The 23,210-nt window shown below is 32.1% G+C and overlaps 1 protein-coding gene across 2 annotated transcripts in view; it reads left to right on the top strand.

Moving 5' to 3' along the window:
• The window catches only part of puf (ubiquitinyl hydrolase 1 puf), a 405,361-nt gene that overhangs the window by 270,505 nt on the left and 111,646 nt on the right, over nucleotides 1–23,210 (top strand). For both annotated transcript variants that reach the window (XM_075367624.1, XM_075367623.1), the window contains exons 36-39: nucleotides 1,248–1,371; nucleotides 7,176–7,363; nucleotides 12,887–13,010; nucleotides 17,660–17,821. In XM_075367624.1, the coding sequence (XP_075223739.1) occupies nucleotides 1,248–1,371; nucleotides 7,176–7,363; nucleotides 12,887–13,010; nucleotides 17,660–17,821 (598 nt within the window). The remainder of the gene's footprint in view (nucleotides 1–1,247; nucleotides 1,372–7,175; nucleotides 7,364–12,886; nucleotides 13,011–17,659; nucleotides 17,822–23,210) is intronic.

Below are 23,210 nucleotides of genomic sequence, written 5' to 3'. Positions count from 1 at the left end.
TTATATATTGGTGTACCATCTTTGTTTAACACATTATTAGATTTTAATTTATGTACCCCAAAATTTTCCTTAACTTTCCTGTATGCTCCTTCTATTTTACCAATGTTCATTTCTCTTTCCACTTCTGAACACTTTTCTTTAATCCACTCTTCTTTCGCCAGTTTGCACTTCCTGTTTATAGCATTTCTTAATTGCCGATAGTTCCTTTTACTTTCTTCATCACTAGCATTCTTATATTTTCTACGTTCATCCATCAGCTGCAATATATCGTCTGAAACCCAAGGTTTTCTACCGGTTCTCTTTATTCCGCCTAAGTTTGCTTCTGCTGATTTAAGAATTTCCTTTTTAACATTCTCCCATTCTTCTTCTACATTTTCTACCTTATCTTTTTTACTCAGACCTCTTGTGATGTCCTCCTCAAAAATCTTCTTTACCTCCTCTTCCTCAAGCTTCTCTAAATTCCACCGATTCATCTGACACCTTTTCTTCAGGTTTTTAAACCCCAATCTACAAATTTATCACCATTATCACCAAATTATGGTCGCTATCAATGTCTGCTCCAGGGTAAGTTTTGCAGTCAACGAGTTGATTTCTAAATCTTTGCTTAACCATGATGTAATCTATCTGATACGTTGCAGTATCGCCTGGCTTTTTCCAAGTATATATTCTTCTATTATGATTTTTAAATTGGGTGTTGGCAATTACTAAATTATACTTCGTGCAAAACTCTATAAGTCGGTCCCCTCTTTCATTCCTTTTGCCCAGCCCGTATTCACCCACTATATTTCCTTCTTTGCCTTTTCCAATGCTTGCATTCCAATCTCCAACTATTATTAAATTTTCATCTCCTTTTACGTGTTTAATTGCTTCATCAATCTCTTCGTATACACACTCTACCTCATCATCATCATGGGCGCTTGTAGGCATATAGACGTTAACAATCATTGTCGGTTTAGGTTTTGATTTTATCCTTATTACAATGATTCTATCGCTATGCGTCTTGAAATACTCCACTCTCCTCCCTTTCTTCTTGTTCATCAACGTTTTTATATATGCAATAAATGTAATACTTAAGTTTTTTTTGTTTTTTTTAAAAATGAATGTCAGTACTGGTATTGGTAATGAGTGAGGATTTATTCCATTAAAAAAATACTAAGAAATGTAGCAATTTTATAATAATTTAAAAAAAATTGTAGTTTTAAGTTTCATTATATTATTTACTTATTTATCCTTAATTTCTATTTCAGGTTTATGTGGCAGATATGTGGGTATATTCCACAAACTTTAGAGAATTCTCCTGAAGTTACACAGATGGCAGCACAGTTATCAACTACATTCTTCATTGAAACTTTCATCCATGCTAAGGAAAAGGTATAGATTTGACTTCATATAAATATGTGTTTCTGAATTATTCAGAGTAGAATTTAATCAATTATTTCATTGAATTTTACCATACAGGATGATAGAAAAGTCATGCGCTGTAGTAGATAGCTTTTATCTTTACCATTTGTGCATTGACTTGTTAACTCGCATAAAAATTGTTAAATAAAACATTTGGAAAAGTGAAATACAGACATACATGTAGCACTTTTAAAGTTAAAAAGTTGAATTTCTGATAAGTGGACTAATTTTGAAAGAAAAAACTGAAAAATTTGGAAGTTCTGTAGTATTAACTTTTAAGTGCTGAAGTGGATAGCTATGTTATTTTAAGACTTGACATTCCATGATTTTCTTATGATAATTTCTTGCTGAAATTTTTTAAGCAAAAGGCATGGAAATAGACATAAAGTGCAATCCGGTATGAAATGCTTGGGATGCACCTGAATTCCAGAATTATTTTTAGTGCTGTTCATCAAAACATGATTTGAACCAAAAAGAGGAAACGTTTAGTTATCAGGAGAGTTGGAATGCTTATTTTTTTTTAAATTTTGAAACTTCTTATAAATTTCACTTTGTAAAAAATGCAGTGGCCAGGACACGATTATAAAGATGAACTCTTATAGGTTCAAAATCTGTCCGAAAAGTAGAAAACTTCTACTTCTAAAGTAGAAAACTTCTTTCATTGAAGATAACAGTACCCATTCAAAGTTAAATAAATCAACATTAATTTAATCATCTTGTCAACAAACCATGTGAGTATCCTACACTAGACCTAAGTGTCATTAGAAGTCTGTCTTTACTGGAAGTGGCTGTTAAAAAAAATATTTTTTGTATGTACACAGTGAATTTTGTTGCAGTTTTTTAATTAGATTTTATAAAATTTCTGGATGACACTTGAAAGAATGTAATGCAGCAGACAATATGATAGTGCTTTAAGAAAACACAACTTGCACAACACTATTTTACCTGACAGTGATTAAGACGAGGAAGACAAGTTGCCTCTCTCATAATAGATTAATCGATTCAGTATGGAAGAATTTGGAAAAGTCATTCACCATCTTCTGTGTTTTGGTGGATGACCAAGTAAAAACAAATAGGTTAAATGACTTACAAATTATCAAGGATGTAAAAAAAAAACAGATGCAGGTGATAGCACTGAAGGGAATGCGAACAAGAGATTGGGGCAGACATTATTTACCTGATGTTGCAGGAGATAGTGGGAGTCGCTGAAAATCTTTCTTGATTTTACCATTATAGAAAGACACCTATAGATGTGTTAATCAACTGTAGATTTCTTCAGCATAACAGAAAGGCAGATTTAAAAGAAAATGGCTTATGTATTAACATTGATGTGAAAATGGCATTATGTTAACTATGTTGTTTTGCAAGGATAAACGTGTGTTTATTATTGAGACTTACTATACATATAAATCTTACGAGCAAGTGAAAGCTGAGTTTTGGGTAATACTTCCCAATTCTTTATTTGACAATATTACGTTTGATAAATAAATTTTCTGAGATGGGAGTGTACGTGATCGGAAAAGCACAGGTTGACCATCACTGTTAACAGTAGAAGTTCTGGAGGATGTGAGAGAACATTTGACTTTCTCACCCAGTATCGCTCAGAAAGTTGTATTCTCAGGCTGGACTTTCACTATCTACTGGTTTCAGGGCTACTAAAAATTAAAATTGCATGCTTATCACATCGGTGTTGTTCAAGAACTGAAAGTAGACCACAGAAAACGTTTACAGTATTGTGTTGGTTTCGTTCTCTTGTTGATGACAACGGCATTGAAAATTTGGATCATGTTTATTTCAGCAACGAGGCATGGTTTCACTTGAAGGCTACATTAACAGCCAAAACTGCCAAATATGGAGTGCTGAAAATCCTCATACGTTTCATGAACAACCATTGCATGCACATAAAATTGGTGTTTGGTGTGTGATATCCCGGTATCATCGTGTAATATGGCTTTTATTTTTTGACAAATTGTAGATGGCATGGTTATCACAACTTAATCAAACAGTTTATTGCCATGTTAGACTTCACAAAAAAGAATGTTGGTTCCAGCAGGATAATGCAATGTGTCATATCCCTAATGAAACAACATTATGATATGCTACAAAAATTTTTGGCTATCATTTGATACCAAAAGGGTTGTGACCTCCAAGATCCCCAGATCTTACAACAGCAGACCTTTTCCTTTGGGGATATTTAAAAATTGTAGTTTTTAAAAACAATCCTAATACATTGACAGATTGAAGGCTAACATTGAAAATGAGATTTCAAAAATTAGTAAGCAAATTATTGTTTACTTACTAATAATAATGGCTGCAAATGTTATGAAACATGAATGAACCTTAATTAGGATCAAAGAAAATAATTTTGAACGTCTATTGTAAAGTTATTAATGGTATTTATTATTGAAAAATAGAAGGCAAGTATAATTTATTTTTCTATATAGTTTCCTGCTTTAGAAATACATTTTTCCCAGCAGGAAGGAAGGTTTTTTTATCACAGAATCGTAGAATGAAGCCGGTTGAATCAGAAGCCAATTGTACACAAATCTCTCCATGCCCTCGTCATATTCAAATTGTTGCCCTGCTAGAGCTTCTTTAAGCGGCCCAAACAAATGAAAATCACAGGGTGGTAGGTCCAGGTTGTAGGTAGGATGATCAAGTTTAGTCCAGTGCATTTCTTTTGGTTTTGAGATCATTAGAGCTGCTGTATGGGACCTGATGTTGTGGAGGAGGACGGTCTCTCGAATCAGTTGTTCTCATCTTTTTTGGTGATATGCAGCCCTCACTACGTTTTAACAGCTTGCGGTAGTAAGAAGCATTGATTGTGTGTCGCTTGTACAAAAAATCAATGAGCAAAAGCCTCACCAGTCGAAAAAAAACAGTTGAAAGAACCTTGTCAGCTGACAGTCGAGTCCTGGTTTTCACTGGGGCTGCCTCCCTTTTTTCACCACTCCACAATGGCTTGTTTCGACTGAGGAGTGTGGTGGTGGACCCACATTTCGTCACAGGTGACGATCCAAAAAAATGCATCACCTTCTTTCACAAACCTTTCTGTAAGCCTCTGACGGACTTCCAAACGTCTCAAATTCTGATCTATGGTCAAAAGGTGAGGGACCAATCTGCCACACACTTTACAGAACTGTAGGTCATTTGTGATGATTGCTTGACAGCACCCATAACTTATTCCGACCTCTTCTGCAATTTCAGATACTCTCACCCTTCGATCATCTTCAAGAATGTCTCGAACTACAAGAATGTTTTCGTTTGTAATGCTGGTCCAAGGATGGTGATCGTGTTTCTGATTTTCCACTCGTTCTTGTCCTTCCTTGAACTCTTTATGCCAGGCAAACACATGAGTCCTTGACAGTGTTTGGTCCTTGAACTGTGCAGTCAGTCTCTGGTAAATTTCCGTCACTTGAACTCCTTGAGCAAGAAATTTTATAATTATGTGTTGCGCAGTGGAGGAGTGCACCTGTTGCTTCAACATCATTAGCGTTACTGATGAATTGGTTGGGAGTGTGGAACGGCTGGCTCTTCCCACTCCTAATGATCTCACTCAAGCATACTAGAAGCCAACCGTAGACACTCAGGAACAAAAATCCCATTTATATTTGATTTACCCTCATATCATTAAATACAATTTTATTTTTTCAGTTAGTTCTGCATGTAAACATAATAGATAATTGTAATAATGTTTTTCATATTTTACCCAAAAAAATTACTATGAAATTGTAAACCGTACGGTAAGACTCTCGCAGATAAACAAACTCTTCCGCTGAAAAACAAAGATTTCTGTAATATAAATAAAACTGTTTTTAACAAAATGATACACCTATCAAAAAAGGTAAGACACTACATTTCTATTATCAAAATGTGTTATTAATTTAGAATTGTGTTAAAAAAAATACACGTTAAATATATGTAATAGAGACCATATATATATATATACAATGATAATAAACAATGGCTTTCCATATAATAAGCAAAAAATAGAAAAAAATTGTTACAAGCCTCTTACTGGCCCGATTTCATTTATATGTAATCCATATCACACTTACAGAAATAATACATTTCTTATGATTAGTTGTTTAATAAATGAAATCAGGCTGGTAAAAGTTTTGTAACAAATTTTTCTATTTTAACCATTACCTTTTTCCCTCTTTACCCCTTCCCATCTTCACCACTATCCCTCTTCATGTCTTCACCTCTTTGCCATTTACCCTTTTTCCCCTTCTTCCCTTTTCGCAAAAATATTTTTTTCACGTAACTAATTTATTTATTGAATATGAGCCAATTTGGACCATAAATACAATTTTACAAAATATCTCAACCCCAGCGCCACTTGGAGGGTCCATTTTTTGCAAAAAAAAAAAAAAATTTTCACGTAATTAGTATATGTTCTGATTACGAGAAAAAATGGAACATAAATACAATTTTTTGAAATATCTTTACCCCAGCGTCACCTATCAGGTCCAGTTTTTGCAAAAATATTTTTTTTCACGTAACTAGTATATATTCATAATATGAGCCAAATCTGACCATAAATACAATTTTTTGAAATATCTCAACTCCCAGCGCCACCTAGCGGGTACAAATTAATTCTCAGAAACCTTCACTGGTGTGCGCACAAGTCACCAAAGTTTCATTGCAGTTGGATGAATGGTATAGGAACGCATATAGGACAAACAAAAAACAAACATTCATTTATTTATATATATATATATATATATATAAATTATTTAATGAAATTTTTTTCATTTCTCCGTCAATTAGTTCAAATAGTTCTAATTGTAGAATAAAAAATTTACCAAATGTATTTGTTTTATTTATTCCTTTTTTAATAAAACTAGTATAATCTCTTATAAACTATTTTATTTTTTTTTTAAAGTGATGGAAATTAAAGAATTATTTCATCTTCAGTACTTTCATTTACAAAACAGCATTTACTATTAAAACAAGTTGTAGTATATTTTCTTTTAAATTTTATTACTTCAAGTATATTATCAAGTTTTGTTATGCTACCTAGTACTATCGTGTACTGCTGTCTAGCGGTGTGATTTGTAAAGTCACGTTAAAAAATGAAAAAAATGACATATTTGAGTCTTGCAGTTCATCAAATGGAAAAAAACAACATTATCTATCAAAATTCAAGATATTTTTTGAAAGCATTCTTTATTACAGATCTAACTGAACTGAAATACTTATTTTTTTCATTTTCATTTCACTCTTAGGTTTGGTCATGTTTAGAACTGTAAACGTAGTTTGTTGACTTTGACTTGGCTGTCTGTCCAGTTCTGCGGACTCTTACCGTCAAAGTCCCAACAAACTTTGTGATGTTACTTCATGGAGAATTAGTGTTTATTTGTAAGAAATCACATTTTTATCAAGAATTTAATTTAAAACTTTGTTTTAAGTTAAAGAAAAGTTCATGAAACCTGACAGACTGCAAGTTTCCTTAGCTGCTACATTAATTGGGATTTGAAATGGCTAGGGCTGCATCTACTCTATTGAGAGTAGATACAGCATGAGTAATTATGCTGTTATCATATGATTACTGAATTTGTAGTTTACTGTTTGAATGCATTTCCTAAATAATAGTTATCATAATATATCAGAATCCATGCACAACATGATGAAGAACTGTGAATTTAATACAAATTTCAGAAAAATGAATGTCTCAGTTAATTCACATAAAAATAATCATTCTAACAAGTTCACATTTTTTTTTTTTCTTTTGTAAATAGAATGCATGTTGATGTTTCTGTTTTTTACAGCCAACGATGGTGCAGTGGGTGGAACTGCTGACCAAACAATTCAATGCATCACAAGTACCGTGTGAGTGGTTCCTTGAACATATGGCGCATAACAATTGGTGGCCGGTACAGATATTAATCAAGTGTCCAAATCAAATGGTTAGACAAATGTTTCAACGGATCTGTATACATGTTATACAAAGACTGAGGTATGTAATTAATATCCATTAAACATATAATATTTAAAATAAAATGTAATTGAATGCTACACAAATGTACAGTTATCCGTACCATTCGTGGCTTTGCCGATTGGAGTTTTTAATTTTAGACCGATGTTTATTTATGGATTTTAAAAATTTTGTGGACATTTCTTCTTGGAAAAATTTTATTCGTGTTGTTAATTTAAACAGCATTGTTAAAATTTAATGCTAGAAATCCTAGAAAATTAGCTAGAGTAATTGATTAGCCTACTGTATACCACAGTAATCTCTATTGTAACGGTTATCCCGGGGATAAATCAGGAGACTGAGGGGGCCACAACCCCTTCAGATTCACTTGTTCATGAAAACACTGATCGGGGAAAGTCACAGTGGTGTTGGCTATATGAGCCTTAGCATTGTCCTGCTGAAACCATGTGGACTTTAGCCGGTCTGCTGATATAGTGTTTACAAACTGTTGCACCATCCTATATAGGGCATCTGTCTCACTGTTCACTGTGCTATGAAAGAATGTCATGAAGATTTGCCTACATGATATTGCACACCAAACACCCACTTTTAGTCCACGCCTGCCGATATGGATTTTCCATACACCAAATTTGTGAATTTTGTGAATTCATGTATCCATGAACGTGGAACCGTGCCTCATCAAACTAAATCCAATCGTAGAGTTCTTCCCATCTGGCGTTACAGATGACATGAAACACCGGTAGAAAGCTACAAGTTTTCTAGTGTCTGCAGGTCACTTGTGAACAGCATTAATTCTGTAGCGATGCATCTTTAAATGCCTGTGCAATGTCATTTGAGGACTACCAACTGAGAGACCAGAATGGCTAGATGGACATCACACAGACTTCTTGGAACTAACAGAATGTGCAGCTTGCACGTCGATCAACTTTTCTGGTGTTAGCACTTTTGATCGACTACTTTTGCCTGCATCTGTCATATTTCCTGTCTCTTAGAACTTGTTGTACAGCCGCTTGATGAAGGATGTGTTTGCTGCATCCACACCGTAATTTTCTGTGAAGGCATTCTGGGTCTGGGCATAACTGGCACATCTGATGAATTAGGAGACGATGATTATTCTTGACTGCATTGTGTAACCTGCTTTTTTTCAGTTTTCCTCAATTAAACTTGCAACAAAAGAAGGGAACTTTCTTCTGTAAGATTGTATATTTTTTTGAGTAGCTGTTAGTACTATATATATAATGTATTGTAAATCATAGCCTTTATAAGACATTTTTTTGCGTTTAGCTATGAGAGTGTTTTCCGTAATCATTTACAAGTACTTAAGCGTTACTGAATGTGTACATATGTCTTCAGAATTAATTTGTAAATATGCAGTGTCATTTTAGTTTTATTGTTTAGAAGGTTTAATATATTTCTTCGAGAAATAAAAAACAATCATCTGTATATTTTACGCCTATAGACAAACTATTATCATACTTATACAATTGTTTTATTTTATTTACATTAAAAAAGATTAATCATTGTCATTTGTATGACTGCATTTAAAATACGTGGAAGAAAGAACACGTTTCAGTGGTGCCTAATATTTCACCGTTTACACTTAGTGCATCATTACATTCTGAAGAACCCGTTAGCAATAATCGGTAAGATGTGATTTTGTACAATGAATTTTGAAGTGTAACTTGAATGAGCATTGTAACTGGATTAAATGAGAAAGGGAACTAAAATAAGACAACAATCCATCAGTGTATAAACAAAAACTTGTTACTTTTTGTGTATAAGATTTCATATTTTATACGCAATTTCATGTCTTATTGGAATAGTCTGCAAAATTTATTGTAAATGTTAAATAAATCCTTTATTTTTATGTTGTAAAATATAATTGGGTGCAGTGTGATGGAAGTATCAGAGAAAGGAAATTTTACTTTACACATCTTAGTAGAAAAGACCTCGTACCTAAAGAGCAGATAAAAGTTTAATCATCTTGTAAGATAAGTTATTCTTTTTGCGTAAAAAATAATTTAAATATTGTTATTAAGGCAATAATTAATATTATTTTTTCAGCTAAGATCACTATAGTTTCTATGTTGATTACTGCTTACCTTTCTTAGCTTCATTCTTTTATTATATGTTGACGTGTTTAGGAATCACTCCATTTTCAAAATATATTGTACTGGTAATTTTAAATTTACGTTAATCTGTATATAGTGTTTAGTCTACACCTCTCCCTATATTTGATGTCATGCCTTATCTGGCCTTCTTGTTTATTTATTATTAATGCTTATGCGAAACAAAAAAAAGTTATTAATTATTAAATTATTATTATTGATTTCAAAATAAATAGAACGGAATAACAAATTAAATTCTGCTTCGTGAAGATGTTGCAATAGCTCATGGTAATAGTGTTCAATGACAATTTGGCCTCCTGGAGTATATTCATAACACTGGATCATTAAAAAAAACAAAGTCTGCATTACTTTCAATTGCTCCTATGTTATCTTGCTTTCTTCAGCCTTAGAAATGATGGTGACTTCCATTGTATCTCCTGAGCTTTGGTTTCTGAGTCACACCTGTACATCCAAAATGTATCACCCGTATTCAAGTCTTACGGAGTGAGAATTACCATTGGCACAGTCGATCGTGTCCTGTGCAACAACAAAATGAATCTCTTTCTTTTAAAGCAAAAGCACACACATTTTGTGGTTATTCTGTACATGCCCAAATTATCTATTAAAATCATGCATTTGCTCAAAACTAATCTTGATGAAATATGCAGGTTCTTTGGTTAGTCAACCGATAATTTTCTGTTGTCAAATTGTCCATGCTGTTAATGACTTATAGATGTACTGGTCACTCTTTTAACTGATGTATGGCTATTTTGAATTACCTTTCCCCTAATTTAACTACACAGCTTCATTTCTGAAACCTTGTGTGACTTCTCACCAAGCTCTTAGCAGAATTTGATGCAGTAACCCACTGGGTTGATCTAGTGGTGAACTCGTTTGAACTTGAGTGTTCTTCGGTTAAAATCCTAGTAAAGACAGTTATTTTTATACGGATTTGAATACTAAATAGTGGATACTGGTGTTCTTTGGTGGTTGGATTTCAATTAACCACACATCTGACTCATCGACCTGAGACTGTACAAGACTACACTTCATTTACATTCATATGTACATATCATCTTCTGAAGTAATACCTTACAGTGGTTCCAGAGGCTAAACTGAAAAAGAAAAGAATTTGATGCGGTAAATTTGTTCAATTTGTTCAACATTGTCTACAAAATAAAAGTAAGGCTTGCATCTGTTATTCTAATACACAAAATGGCTGTTAGACAACAAGTGACATGCTGTTATTAGATTATAAAAAACTATGCGTTGAATTAGGTACTACTTCTGTAATGTACCAAATTTAATCATTCACATTCAAATGCATTTCAAGAAAAAATAAATAAATATGATCGATACCTTTTAGACTCATATTTTTACTTCTTATAATAATAAAAAAAACTTTACAAATATAATTTGTTTTTTAAAAGCCAATTTCTTAGTAAGCAATGTTTTCTTCTTAATACTGGATGAAATGAAATCTAGGTCAAATTTACTAAGACTTTACTCCTGCTTTAGAATTAGAACATTAGCATGCTATAATAATTTTATAATATGGTTGTTTAAGATTGTATTTGGATAAATGAAGTGTAATTTTCTGACATTACCTCATACAAATAATCTGATTAGATTAATCAGAAATAAAACTATTTGAAAGATTAAAAATAAAAAACAAAAAAAAGGCAATGAGATCAAGAACATTTATATATTGTACAAAAATTATTACATATTTTATTAATGTGCTGAATTACTAGGGTAGTCAGATATAAACTGGAGTTTTGCTTCTATCATTTATTAGTATAAAACATAAAAAACAACACATACTTATTGCTTTTTTCATAATCTCTCTGAAGTTCTACACACTTTTCCAAAGTATAGGAAGTTTGTGGAACCCTTCTTCTTAAAACGTTTGAGGATGTCATAAGCCAGTTGCGTATGAACTTCTCTACTTTGTTGTTCTGGAATTGATGACCTCCTAGTGTCTCCTTCAATGACCCAAACAAAAAGAAACTGCATGGGGATAAATCTGGAGATGTTCTATGATTTCCCAAAAATCTCATTCAGTTTATCCTGCATGTTAATGACTGAACAAGGTCTGGTGATATTGTAAAGAAGTCGCTTCTCTGATCAACAAATGGTGCGTTTTGTTTTGTCGACAGTTTTTTCTTTGTTCGAGAGTTGGCTGTAGTAAAATTCACAGTATGTGATATTCATGGAGAAAATTGAACAAGTAATGCATAGATGGTGTTTAGTGAAGTTGTGTTTTTTGTATGAAAATTAGCTACGGAATTTATTTTAATTTTTCAAAATGTTTCAAGAAAGACCCAGTTTGTAATGTTATATTGAAAAAAATGATATGTAGTTTTTTTATATTTATATAAAATTGCATATCAAACATATATATATTTTTTTAATTAAAATTAAAAGATAGTTATTAAAATTACAATCTTATATACAAACATATGAAGTTAATGAAATAAAATAACTACATATATATAAATATGACATCATAATTAAAAATTAAAATTAAATTTAAAAATAAAATAAAATAAATAGAAAATCTTTACTATGTAGCCTGGCCAGCCAGTGTTACATTATTTAGTAGACTCAGTATTTTATTTTGTTGGTAATGTTATATTGAACAAAGTGCAATATAATATCTCTTGAAGAGCAACCAAAAATTGGCCAACTTCCATCAGCCCAAATGATGAAAATCTTAAAAGAGTTCGTAACAATAAATGATTAACATTGACCATGGGGTTAGGTTATAGAATGTTAATAGAAGATTTGGTGTCAAATGTGATTCTGCATAATTCCTCGTTTCTTGTTCAGTAGCAAATGAAAAACATGTGTATTTGAATTTTTCTCAGTTTGAGAGAGCCAGTTAGACTTTCTTATTTTCTTTATAAAGTTCTGAATGGAAATGAAATTCGATGCTGACATTAAGCTCTTATAACAAAATGAGTCCAACTAATGGAAAGTGGTGAACTTGCCAATATTGAAGAAGTTTTGGCAAGTCCAATGAGATGTTGATTCACCATTATTATTAGTGTAATATGTACAAATAAAAATTCAAGTACAAACATATACTTAAATTTTAATTACAGTAACATTTATATTTTTAGGTACAAGTTGTTATTATTTAACAAAAACTGCAAGAAATCAAGGAAATACTACTTCATTTATCTCTATTTTCCTTTGCTTACTTACTTGAATGAAAGATATCAGTGTGTGTTCTAAAAAAACTGAAAAAATTAGTGCAATTTTAAAAGCGGTAGATAGGTTTTTCAATTTAATTTTTGTGGTTTTATATTCTTTACACTAATTATGCAAAATTTTAATTAAAGCCATAATTTTTACTTGGTGAAATATAATATATGGTAACTTTGAAATACAACTTTGAATATTGAATATAGAAATTGTTATAATATTCTAGACAGAGCCATGCCCCATTATTTTTGAAGATGGATTCTGATGATGAAGGCCTCGAAGAATGTGATCCTGATAAGATTGGCTATCGATCATGTGTTACAATGTTCATTAGGATGTTACTATCATTGGTAAGTTGCTGTTTTTTCTTAAATCTCTAATTTTGTGGAATCATTATAGAATCAAGAACTAAGTCGATATTTATAAGACCCATATTCCTCTGTACCAATATATTGTATTTTTATAATCAAATACCAACTTGAACAACCCAAGTACAGAATTACAGAGTAAATGAAATGATACTTACCTTATTTTTTTATTCCAAAAGCACTTTCGCGGGATCCTGCATCATCAGTTATACATAAGATATATTTATATAAAATTACATATCAGACATTTTTTTTTTTAAATTAAGATTAAAATTACAATTATATATACAAACATTTGAAATCAATTAAATAAAATAACTACATATATATAAATATGATATCATAATTAAAAATTAAAAATGAAAATTAAGTTTAAAAAAATAAAATATATACTATCTAACCTGCCCAGCCAATTTTAACATTACTTAGTAGATTCAGTATTTTATCTTATTTTTAAATTTAATTTAGATGTAAATGTTTTAATTATGACTTCATATGTTTGCATTTATGATTGTAATTTTAATTTACGAAAAAAAAAATTGTTTGATATGTAATTTTATATAAATTTATCTATATACAACTGATGATGTGGGATCCTGTGAAAGTGCTTTTGAAATTAAAAAAATAAGGTGTCTCATCTCATTTACTTTGTAATTCTGAACTTGGATTGTTCAAGTTGGTTTTTTGATTACAAAAACACTATATATATATATATATATATATATTTTTTTTTTTCTTTTCTTTTAAAAGAAACTGATTTTTCAACATGATTGATGTATATAAATTAAAAATCTTATGTAAACGGTAATTTTATTTATAAATTTATTGATTAATAATATATACAATTCATACCATCATCATTTCCTGCACAATCTACACACTTTTGCCAACGATTTGGAAGCTTGAATATTCCTTGTTCATAAAAAGTTTGAGGATGAGTCATCAACCAATTGCACATGCGCTCCTTGATGTCTTCAGTGGTGCAGTAATAAACCACATTCACTGTTTGTTGATTGTGGAAAAAATCAATAAGTAAAATTGTCTGGCCCACATATACACTTGGTTCTGGGTCAGTGTAGCATTCCCAGACTGTACCTTTAAACGATTTAAATTTCTGCGGGTTTAATGCCTTCATTAATTAAAAAATTTATGATTATACATTCTGCAACAGACGATGGAACCTTTTGCACACTGATGGTTGAACTGACGACAGAACAGAGTGGAGGAGCTAACCAAGCTGGTTCCCCCTCACTAACACACCGAACATTAACCCTGTCACTCTGCCATCCAGCTCGGAACTGCTTGCTGCATAGAAAATAACAATTACTGTTTAACCTTTGAAGACCGCTTGAAAATTTTTCATCAGGTTCAGTTTTATGCTAAAAAGACCAACTGTCCACCGTACTATGATTGTAAATAAAAATAATTATTATTTTGAACTTGACGACTGTTTTATGTTTTTATTTTATGTAATACATAAATGTAATTTGTTTGTTATTGTTTTGAGTCGATCGTGAGATCATAGTTCGTTCAGAGTGAAAAGAAATGCTTTATTTTATTTTAGTTTTTTTTTTAAGTACTGTATTTATTGGTGTGTTGCATAGTACGTAGATGAGCCGAGAACATTGTGCATTTATCATTATTTTTAATTGTTTGTGACATTTGGATTGTAATATTATATTTATTTCATATTTGTTTGTTTTCTTTTTTTCCAGCAATATTGATTAGCGAGTTACTATAACACAAACGTGCAACATATTTCACCGAGTGAAATCGATAGGGATTGTTCATCCTGATAGTGATTTGTGTACTGAACCCGGTACTTTGAGTACTGTGTAGTGATTTGAGTTCTAAAAAAATTAATTTTACAAATTTGACTAAAATTTATCTATTTCTTGCCAAAAATCATGAAATTTTCAGGTTTAACACAAAACAGGACAACACTTCTAAAAATCATGATTCCTATAGTAAAATTATTTTTTGATTTTGAGTTAAGTGACTTCAAACGCATTTTTTTGGTTTTTTTATTCCTTTTTTTTGGGGGGAGTACTTAATTTCTAGAAAAATGTTCGAATAAGGTATGACCATGAAAAACGTTTCTATTTGATATTGTATTGGTTTTCCAACATTAAAAAAAAACAACTAAAAAGTATCTTTAACAAAAACTTTTATAAATTTTTTAGCTCAAGCTTACAAATAGTCCCCATATAGCACTGTACAGTTTTTTTTACCAATAGTAATATAAGCATGCAATTTTTTTTAACCATTTCCAAAAAACAGTCTGGTCCTCAAAGGGTTTAAATTTGATTCACCTAGTATATTATAGTTAAAATTATACTAACATAGATAAATATGAAATAAGATAAATTTTTGGGGTAGGCTTATATCAGTATTGTAGGAAAGTAAAGAAGAAGGCAACAACCAAATTTTAAGTAAGGAGAACTAAGTCACAAGTTCATTCTGTAACTTTTAAATTTGATAAATTGTTAAATTTTATACCAAAGTATGATAATGATAATTAAAGGAGATGAATAAAGATTTATTTATTTTAAGACCGTTGTTTTTTTTTTTGTGTATCTTTGAAAAGTATTAACTTTAGAAATCTCAGTTTTTTTATATTTGTAATTTGAGCATAATCTAAAAAATATTTTAATGTTTTATGAAAAATCCTTTTATAATTAATTAAAATTATTTTACTCTTATTACGCAATTAACCGAATGGATAAAAACATTATACCTTCGCTTTATTTATAACTTGCGATTCAGAAAACATTTGCCACACGTACAGAAATTTTCATATTTATTCTAGCCCCCTTTTATAATCTTCAAAACAATTTCTGCATTTCCATTTTATGTATTTCTAACCGTAAAAAAGTAATTCATTAATATTGTGGCGTAAAAATTAAAAAAAATTAAGTTAATAAATGCAAGTTTTGTAAGAATAAGTAATGGAATGCTAAATAAAGGGTCGGTGAAAAAGTTTCTTGTTATTCTAATGCAAAAGTAAAATAAGGTTTCAGGTAGATTTCATAAGGGAGCTACCTATTGTAATGAGTACTATGATTCGACTTCTGGAAAATTTTGACATAACTTTGCATTTTACATCGATCCCCAAAACCACCGTCATTTCAAAAGTTTATATACACACATATATATATATATATATATCATAACTACCATAATTTTGTGCCAATTACTTTCAAATAGATACATAAAATATAATGACCGAAAATCTTGTTCGAGTTTGTGAATGGGCAAAACTGGTCTATGGGGGTGGAAATGGGGGGCTTTTTCAAAATACAAAATATCTTATCAAATTCATTTAAATTTCCAACTATTCTTTGGATAAGGGCCTAAAACTTTTACTATCTAAGTAAAGTTTTTTGATATCACCAACCGTTGACCCAGGGAGTGGAAAAAATGGGGTTTTGAAGATAAAAAAATCATACCTCCTTTAATTGGCACAGTATTGAATCGGTTTAAAGTGATCGTTAGTCCTCTAAACATCGCCTAAAACTTTTGTCTGAAACAATTTTTGATATGACCAACCCTTACAGCAAGGGTTTCAAACATGGTTCAATTTTTTTCAATTTTAGCAGCGATAGAAATTTGTTCCATTAAATTTTTATTGTTAAATAAACATATAGCGCTAAAACTGTTTTGTGGTAGAGGCTTAGTTTGTTACCGGTATGACTGGTAATGTGCCGATCCTGCTCGGTCTTTTTTCACGATTTCGTAGACTTTTTCAGTCATAAACCAAAGCAAGGTGCTTCATTGATATCAAATTTTCCAGATTGAAAACACTAGAACTAGCTTTGTGCCGCACAAGTGTTTACAAATTTGATTAACATTATCAAAATTTTATGATATAAAGCCACCTACAGGAATAATACTATAAGAAACCTTTCTTCCAAAACCTAAAAAAGTGAAAATGGTTAAAGCTGCTTACTCGTAGTTCAAAACAATTTTTGTTTAACAAAGATATGCAAACAATTTTTTACATAAATGTATTAATGCTAATATTGAATATTTTAAAAACAAAGGCTAGCGTATTACAATTATATTTAACGCAACTGAAAAATAAAGACGCATCTGAATTAGTACAAAAAAAAGTGTAGGAAACTGTACTTTTATAGTAATTTTTTTTATATTACAACATTTCTACTAAATAATTGAATAGAAAATTACACGATAAATACAGTACATATTTAATTTTTTTTTCTCGTAACATTGTTTTAATTAGTGTACAAATGAATTAAAAACCTGAAAAGAAATAAACATTAATTTACATGTGGAAAATATTTGTTTGAAATAACTGAGAAAACCAAATAAAGACGCGTGAAAACTAGACACCGACTATAAACTTTAAATACTATTAAACTTTAATATTATAAAGAACAGTCACACTATTTGTCACAGTTATTTTAATAGCAATGGATGCATATTACATTCATTCCATGAAATGGAAAGCATGTATTATGCAGTCAGTGTGTTAAACAGATTAAACTGGTGCATTGTAAGTGTTATCATGTTACATTAAGATGACATTTATTATTCTCAACTTTTTCTAATGTTGTTCTTTGTTGGTGTACCTTATATACAAGAGTGATTTGTGTACTTTGTTGTACTAGATGGAGCACGGAGCCAAACCTCATTTGAAACACCTGACAGAATACTTTGCTCTGTTGTATGAATTTAGTAAAATGGGAGAAGAGGAATGCCAGTTTCTAATATCTGTTCGAGCTATTTCCACCATGGTCAACTTTTATCTCGGACAGAAACTGCAGGATTATGTTAGTACAGTAATCCCTTTTTAATCCAACTTATTTACTTGCACGTTAATTTTTTGTCACGCACTTTAGTTCTATTATCTATCGCTGATTTGCCGTTCAAAAAAATTAATCGTTTGTTTTAGTCATGTTAGTGTATGTTACAAGTAAATTTGAAAGTTATAAAAACAGAGACATTTTCATCCTGTTATGTAGTATCGGTATGTTTTGCTGATGTCAAGACTTAACTTTCATGAAATAAGAATACTTCTCGCACGATCGCAGAATGTTCTCAGACTATTGGTGTGTTAGTACCGTCTGGGACAGGCAAGTAATTACTGTTAAGCCTACACTATCGATTCATCGAGTGTTGTCATATGCTCAATCCATTTGTACAATTCTGTAACCTTGTCTTGTTCATCTGTGGTGATGGCTTATAAATTTTAGCAGGCCTACATAAAATTTTTTATGATTTGATAAACGAGCCGCAGAGAATTCTAAAGAAGATTCTGCAGGTCAAACATAGGTTTTTGAATGATATGCTCATTTCAAGACCGGTAGAAAGTCACTTGAAGATGATAATTGTTCTGAATGAACTTCTTAAAGGAAAACATAGGAAATGTAGAGAAAATTTGTGAACCCATCCATGCGGACTGTGAACAGTCCACAAACAAATTTTGAGAACAATCCACAAATTGTATGATGAACTGGAATTTATGTTATGGTATCTGCCAGGAAATTTTAACTGAAAAGTCAAGTTTGTCCCTTGGCTCCTTGTTACTTAATCAGTAGTATCAGTGTAATTATGTGAGTCATGAGCTTTATAATGCGGCTAACAAGGATCCTCCTACTTTCATTTTTAGGGTTATAACCAGAGATGAAAGTCTGGTTTATGACTATAATCTGAAAACAAAACAACTGTCGTAATGAAAAAGCTCATAGTCGGTAAGACCAAAGAAGATACGGCAGGTTAGAAGCATAACAAATGCATGCTCATGCTTTTTGGCTGCAAAAGCATTGTTCACCTATAACTTTTTCTTGCTGTTGTTATGAATTCTGACTTTTGTTGTTGCGTTTTGACATACTTGAGAGAACATGTGAGGCGGGTGAAAAAGATCAGAATTGTACGAAAAACAGAATTTGTTGCTGCACCTGCATGCACTCCATCAAAATGTGTAACAAGCTGTAGGTACACTTGTTATATGAACAGGTGATATAGTTGTCTACAGTTTTGAAATCCTACGAAACTGCATAAGACATGAGGTGCGGTTAAAAAATAAGGGCCGATCAGTAACAAAATGGGAACAGTTAAAAAATGAAAAATTTATTAATGATTTCAAATACTTATATTTACTTTATTTTTCTACATTTCTTTCCAAATACTTTTTTCGCTTGTCTGTTTCCTGAAAGAGGGTAGTTCACGATGAGCGGGAAAGTGAATATGCTATTGTTAACAATAAACTTCACCCAGTTAAGCACACTGTGTCTCCATGGAGCTCCTCATGCAGAAATAACTGCCGAGAAGAATTTATTATTTGTTGTTTACAAATAGGACACACTAGGCTCACTAATAGATATTGATGATGCAAACAGATGCACCCCTTGTGCTCGCTGCGACTGTCTACTAACAGTATACCACATCCTTGCGGATTGTATCTGTTGTGCAGCATTGTGTTGCAAGTTTAAACTACGTACTAACATGCAAAATTTGTTGGGGAACAATGCAGTGATGTTATCGACTGCCTTGCGATTTATAAAGGTCGCAAGAATTAAATTATTTATTTGGTCCTTGTCAGCTGTTCACCGTTTGGCATATGCCGAATGGTATCTACAACAGATGTGTCCGGGTGATGAAAACATGAAAGCTTTTTTGCCCAGAAAAAATACCCATTGCATAATATTCCGCCGACTGGGATTGTAGACACTTTTGCATAGAGATTTTAAATTCTTCTTTTTCCTCAAATTGTTCAGATGCAAGTCAGTTTTTGAGGTGTAGGAAGACGTGCTAGTCACTGGTCATGAGATTAGAACTGTAAGGGAATCAAAAATCTCCAATCTGAATTTTTGAATTGTTTCTGTTGTGCATGTGGCCTTGCATTATCGTGAAGAAGAACAATTCCTGATCTCAACATTCCCCGTCGTCAGTTTTGAATGGCATGACACTGTTTAGAAAGTATTTTACAACAGACTTCTAATGCGATGGATGTTCCAGATTCCATGAAGTCATTGAAAAGTACACCCTTTTGGTCCCAGAACACAGTTGCCATGATTTTCCTTCAAGACTGAACTTGTTTAATTTTTTTCAGTTTAGGTGAATTGGAATGATGTCACTGCATGGATTGTTGTTTTGCCTGAGCATTGCGTACAAAATTCATGCTTTGTCACCAGTGACAATACGGGAAAAACATTTGTCTCCTTCGTGGTTAAAGCAGTCTAGAAAAGCACATGCAGATGCTATTCTGTGATCTTTGTGAGCAGTTGTCAACATTTTCAACAGTCATCATGCACATAGTTTACAATAGCCTAGAGCTATGATTCTTAAAATTTTTAGCTCCATGACCCCCAAAAAGTAAAATAAAATATATATTGAATATTTCATGAACCCCCAACCCATGAAACCTAGTTAAAACTATGTTGCTGCATTGATAGTGGTGGTATGAACATACATGCATGAAGTATAAAAACATGAGCAATTTACAGGTTCCAACCTGATGAGTATGTAATTTGCTCCTTGTAATTTGTTCTCCTTGCATAATATTCACTATCAGAGTGTTATGTTAAAACATTCTTATGATATGTTTAAATACTTTGTGTTCTCAGCAGTATAAAAGAGGCGTGTAAGGGATTGCAGAACGTCAATTTAGTTTCGAATGTGAAGCGTGTGTCTGGTGCCTTTAAGTTATTAAAATTGTACTTTCATTGAAAATAATAATAATTGAGTTTCAGTTTGTTTTTTTTAGTGTGCGGTCAAATAGTATACATGTTTTTTTTTCCAATTAGATTCTTATGCAAAATAGATATATTTGTGAAAAATGAAGTGAGCCATCTACATCCAGTGATTTGCTTGGTAAAAAGATAAGATTGTACAATAACTTCCTGATCTGCATACGGGAAGACACTCTCTGCCTCCCCCTCCATTCCTAGCCATTATGGTCTACGGAGGTCATCTTTGAAACCTCGGCTTTTGACATATTCCAGTCCGCCTTGGCCAGGATGCCACTGATGTGAATGCCATGAGTGACATTCCCATTGGTGCACTACTATTTAATGAGCTCAAAAGAAAACACAAATACCAAGTCTTAAGTAAGACTGAAAGGACTTAACTAAACAATGGAATTGAACTACCTACCTCTGGAAGAAAAAAGTGAGTTCAACACAAAACATAAAACGTAAATATATTACATGGAACAATAACAACAGTGACATTGAAACAAAACAAAGGACAAAAACATAATTTATAAAACAAAACACCAACAAAAACATACTACAAAAGTAATCCAAGCAGGGCTCTAGATCCCCTCAGCAAACCTTTCGTTTGCTAAGAACATTATAAAACTTTCCAGTATTGCCCATTCGAGACCTGGCCCTTCCAGTTATATGGAGATCCAATGCCAACTCGATAAGATCAGGCCTATAAATGGTTTTCGTACACATTAACTCATATTTCGAGCGCTCATAAAAAACATAGTAAGTGTCATCCAATTACCCACACTGAGAACACATCCCAGAATCTACCAGGCCAAATTTCTACAGTCTGTCCCTAAAAGCACCATGGCCAGAAAGAAATTATTTCACTTATTTATTAGGGTGTACCCAAGAGGTGTCCTGCAAACCAACAACATTTAGAAAGAGATCATGCATATAACACCCACCCTCTGTTATTTAAATTATTGCATTACCTCAGTGAATAGAAAGCCACAGTGTGTTGTTTGCTTTCAAGTCCTCTCTGATGAAAATATGAACCTATCAAAAATTAATTTGACACTTAATTACACAGTAAACAAATGGGTCGTAAAAGTAAACTCTTGGAATTTTTCTAAAGAAAATACACAGTTTGAAATATCAACAAGCTTCTGTACATAAATCAAGCCATACTGTTAAAAATACACTTTAAGCATATATCTTGTAGCATTAAGATTAGCTAGGATGTCCAAACTCCATACAGTTGCAAAAAAAACTCGTATTGCATGCTGCAGTTGATATAGACATTGTTTAAATAGGCGTGCAAGAAGCAAAAAGACTGAAAAAAATTCCGCTTTCTAACAACACATTAACAAGGCGAATCAATGACATGGCTGCCAATGTTTGCGATCAGATAATTCAGTTCAAGTGAATTTACCATTTGAGATTCATGACTAGCTCATCGTAATGTACTCTTCTTTCTTTGTCTGTTTAGTCTCTGGAACCATAGTCTCTGGGTTTTTCATCTGTGGCTGCACTATAAACTAATTACAGGAATCGTCTTTTATCACTTTGAAAACAATTTGCTTTTTTATGTTTCTACATAGATCCATAAATAAAAAACATACGCAACTATCTTATAAATTTATTTTCTTTACATGTGGATTAATAAATGTAAGTAAAATATTTATAATAAATCTTCTTTTTTTTCTCATGAAATGATTTCATTGTTTACATGTAAAGTTGTAGGCTAATCTCATGACAATTCGTATACCGCTATTTTCATATCTCTTTCACATAACTGCGTCCCCAGGTTGAGAAATACTGGCCTAGAGTGTCACGATTCTCAACAATATTGTCTTTGAAACTTCTGGAAATTCTAGAGAATGATTGCTGATCGTGAAACAGTCATTTTCTCTCACACGTTCAACAAGATCATCACTTTGGACACTACGCCAGCCATTTCTCTGTTTGTCATGAATATGACAAACAGAGAAACTCTTCCTTAGACTCACAACACCATTGCCTGATGCTTTCTTCATTCATGCGGTATATGAATGATACCATTCATATACCACATTGCATATATGTTTAGGCCCATATGTTTCACACAATCGATGGTGAATTTCAGCTGCATTATGCCATCATGCTTTTAGAAATCTAATCGCCGATTGAACTTTACAACTGGTGAGATTTGTTATATCACACTTATTTTTACACACTGTCTAGCAAAGGCAAACAACAATGATCTGACAGCAATGGGGTGGGTAGACCACTTACAGCTACAGTGCATGCGCAAACCAATCGGTGTTGCTAATCGCTGTTTACAACTCATCGATCCTTGCTTTTGAACACACTTCGTATATGGAGATTTCCAGAATATCATAAATCAATCAATCTGTATGTCTGAAGTATTAATGGAGATCATTTTTATAACCTAGTCCAGACATTGCTTTGTGAAAGATACTACCATCAGTTGGAGAATAGTAAAAGTAAATGGAACAGAAACTAA

Source organism: Lycorma delicatula, chromosome 5, assembly GCF_047948215.1.
Source record: "Lycorma delicatula isolate Av1 chromosome 5, ASM4794821v1, whole genome shotgun sequence".
Lineage (NCBI taxonomy): Eukaryota > Metazoa > Arthropoda > Insecta > Hemiptera > Fulgoridae > Lycorma > Lycorma delicatula.
This window is presented reverse-complemented; position numbering and strand designations above follow the sequence as displayed.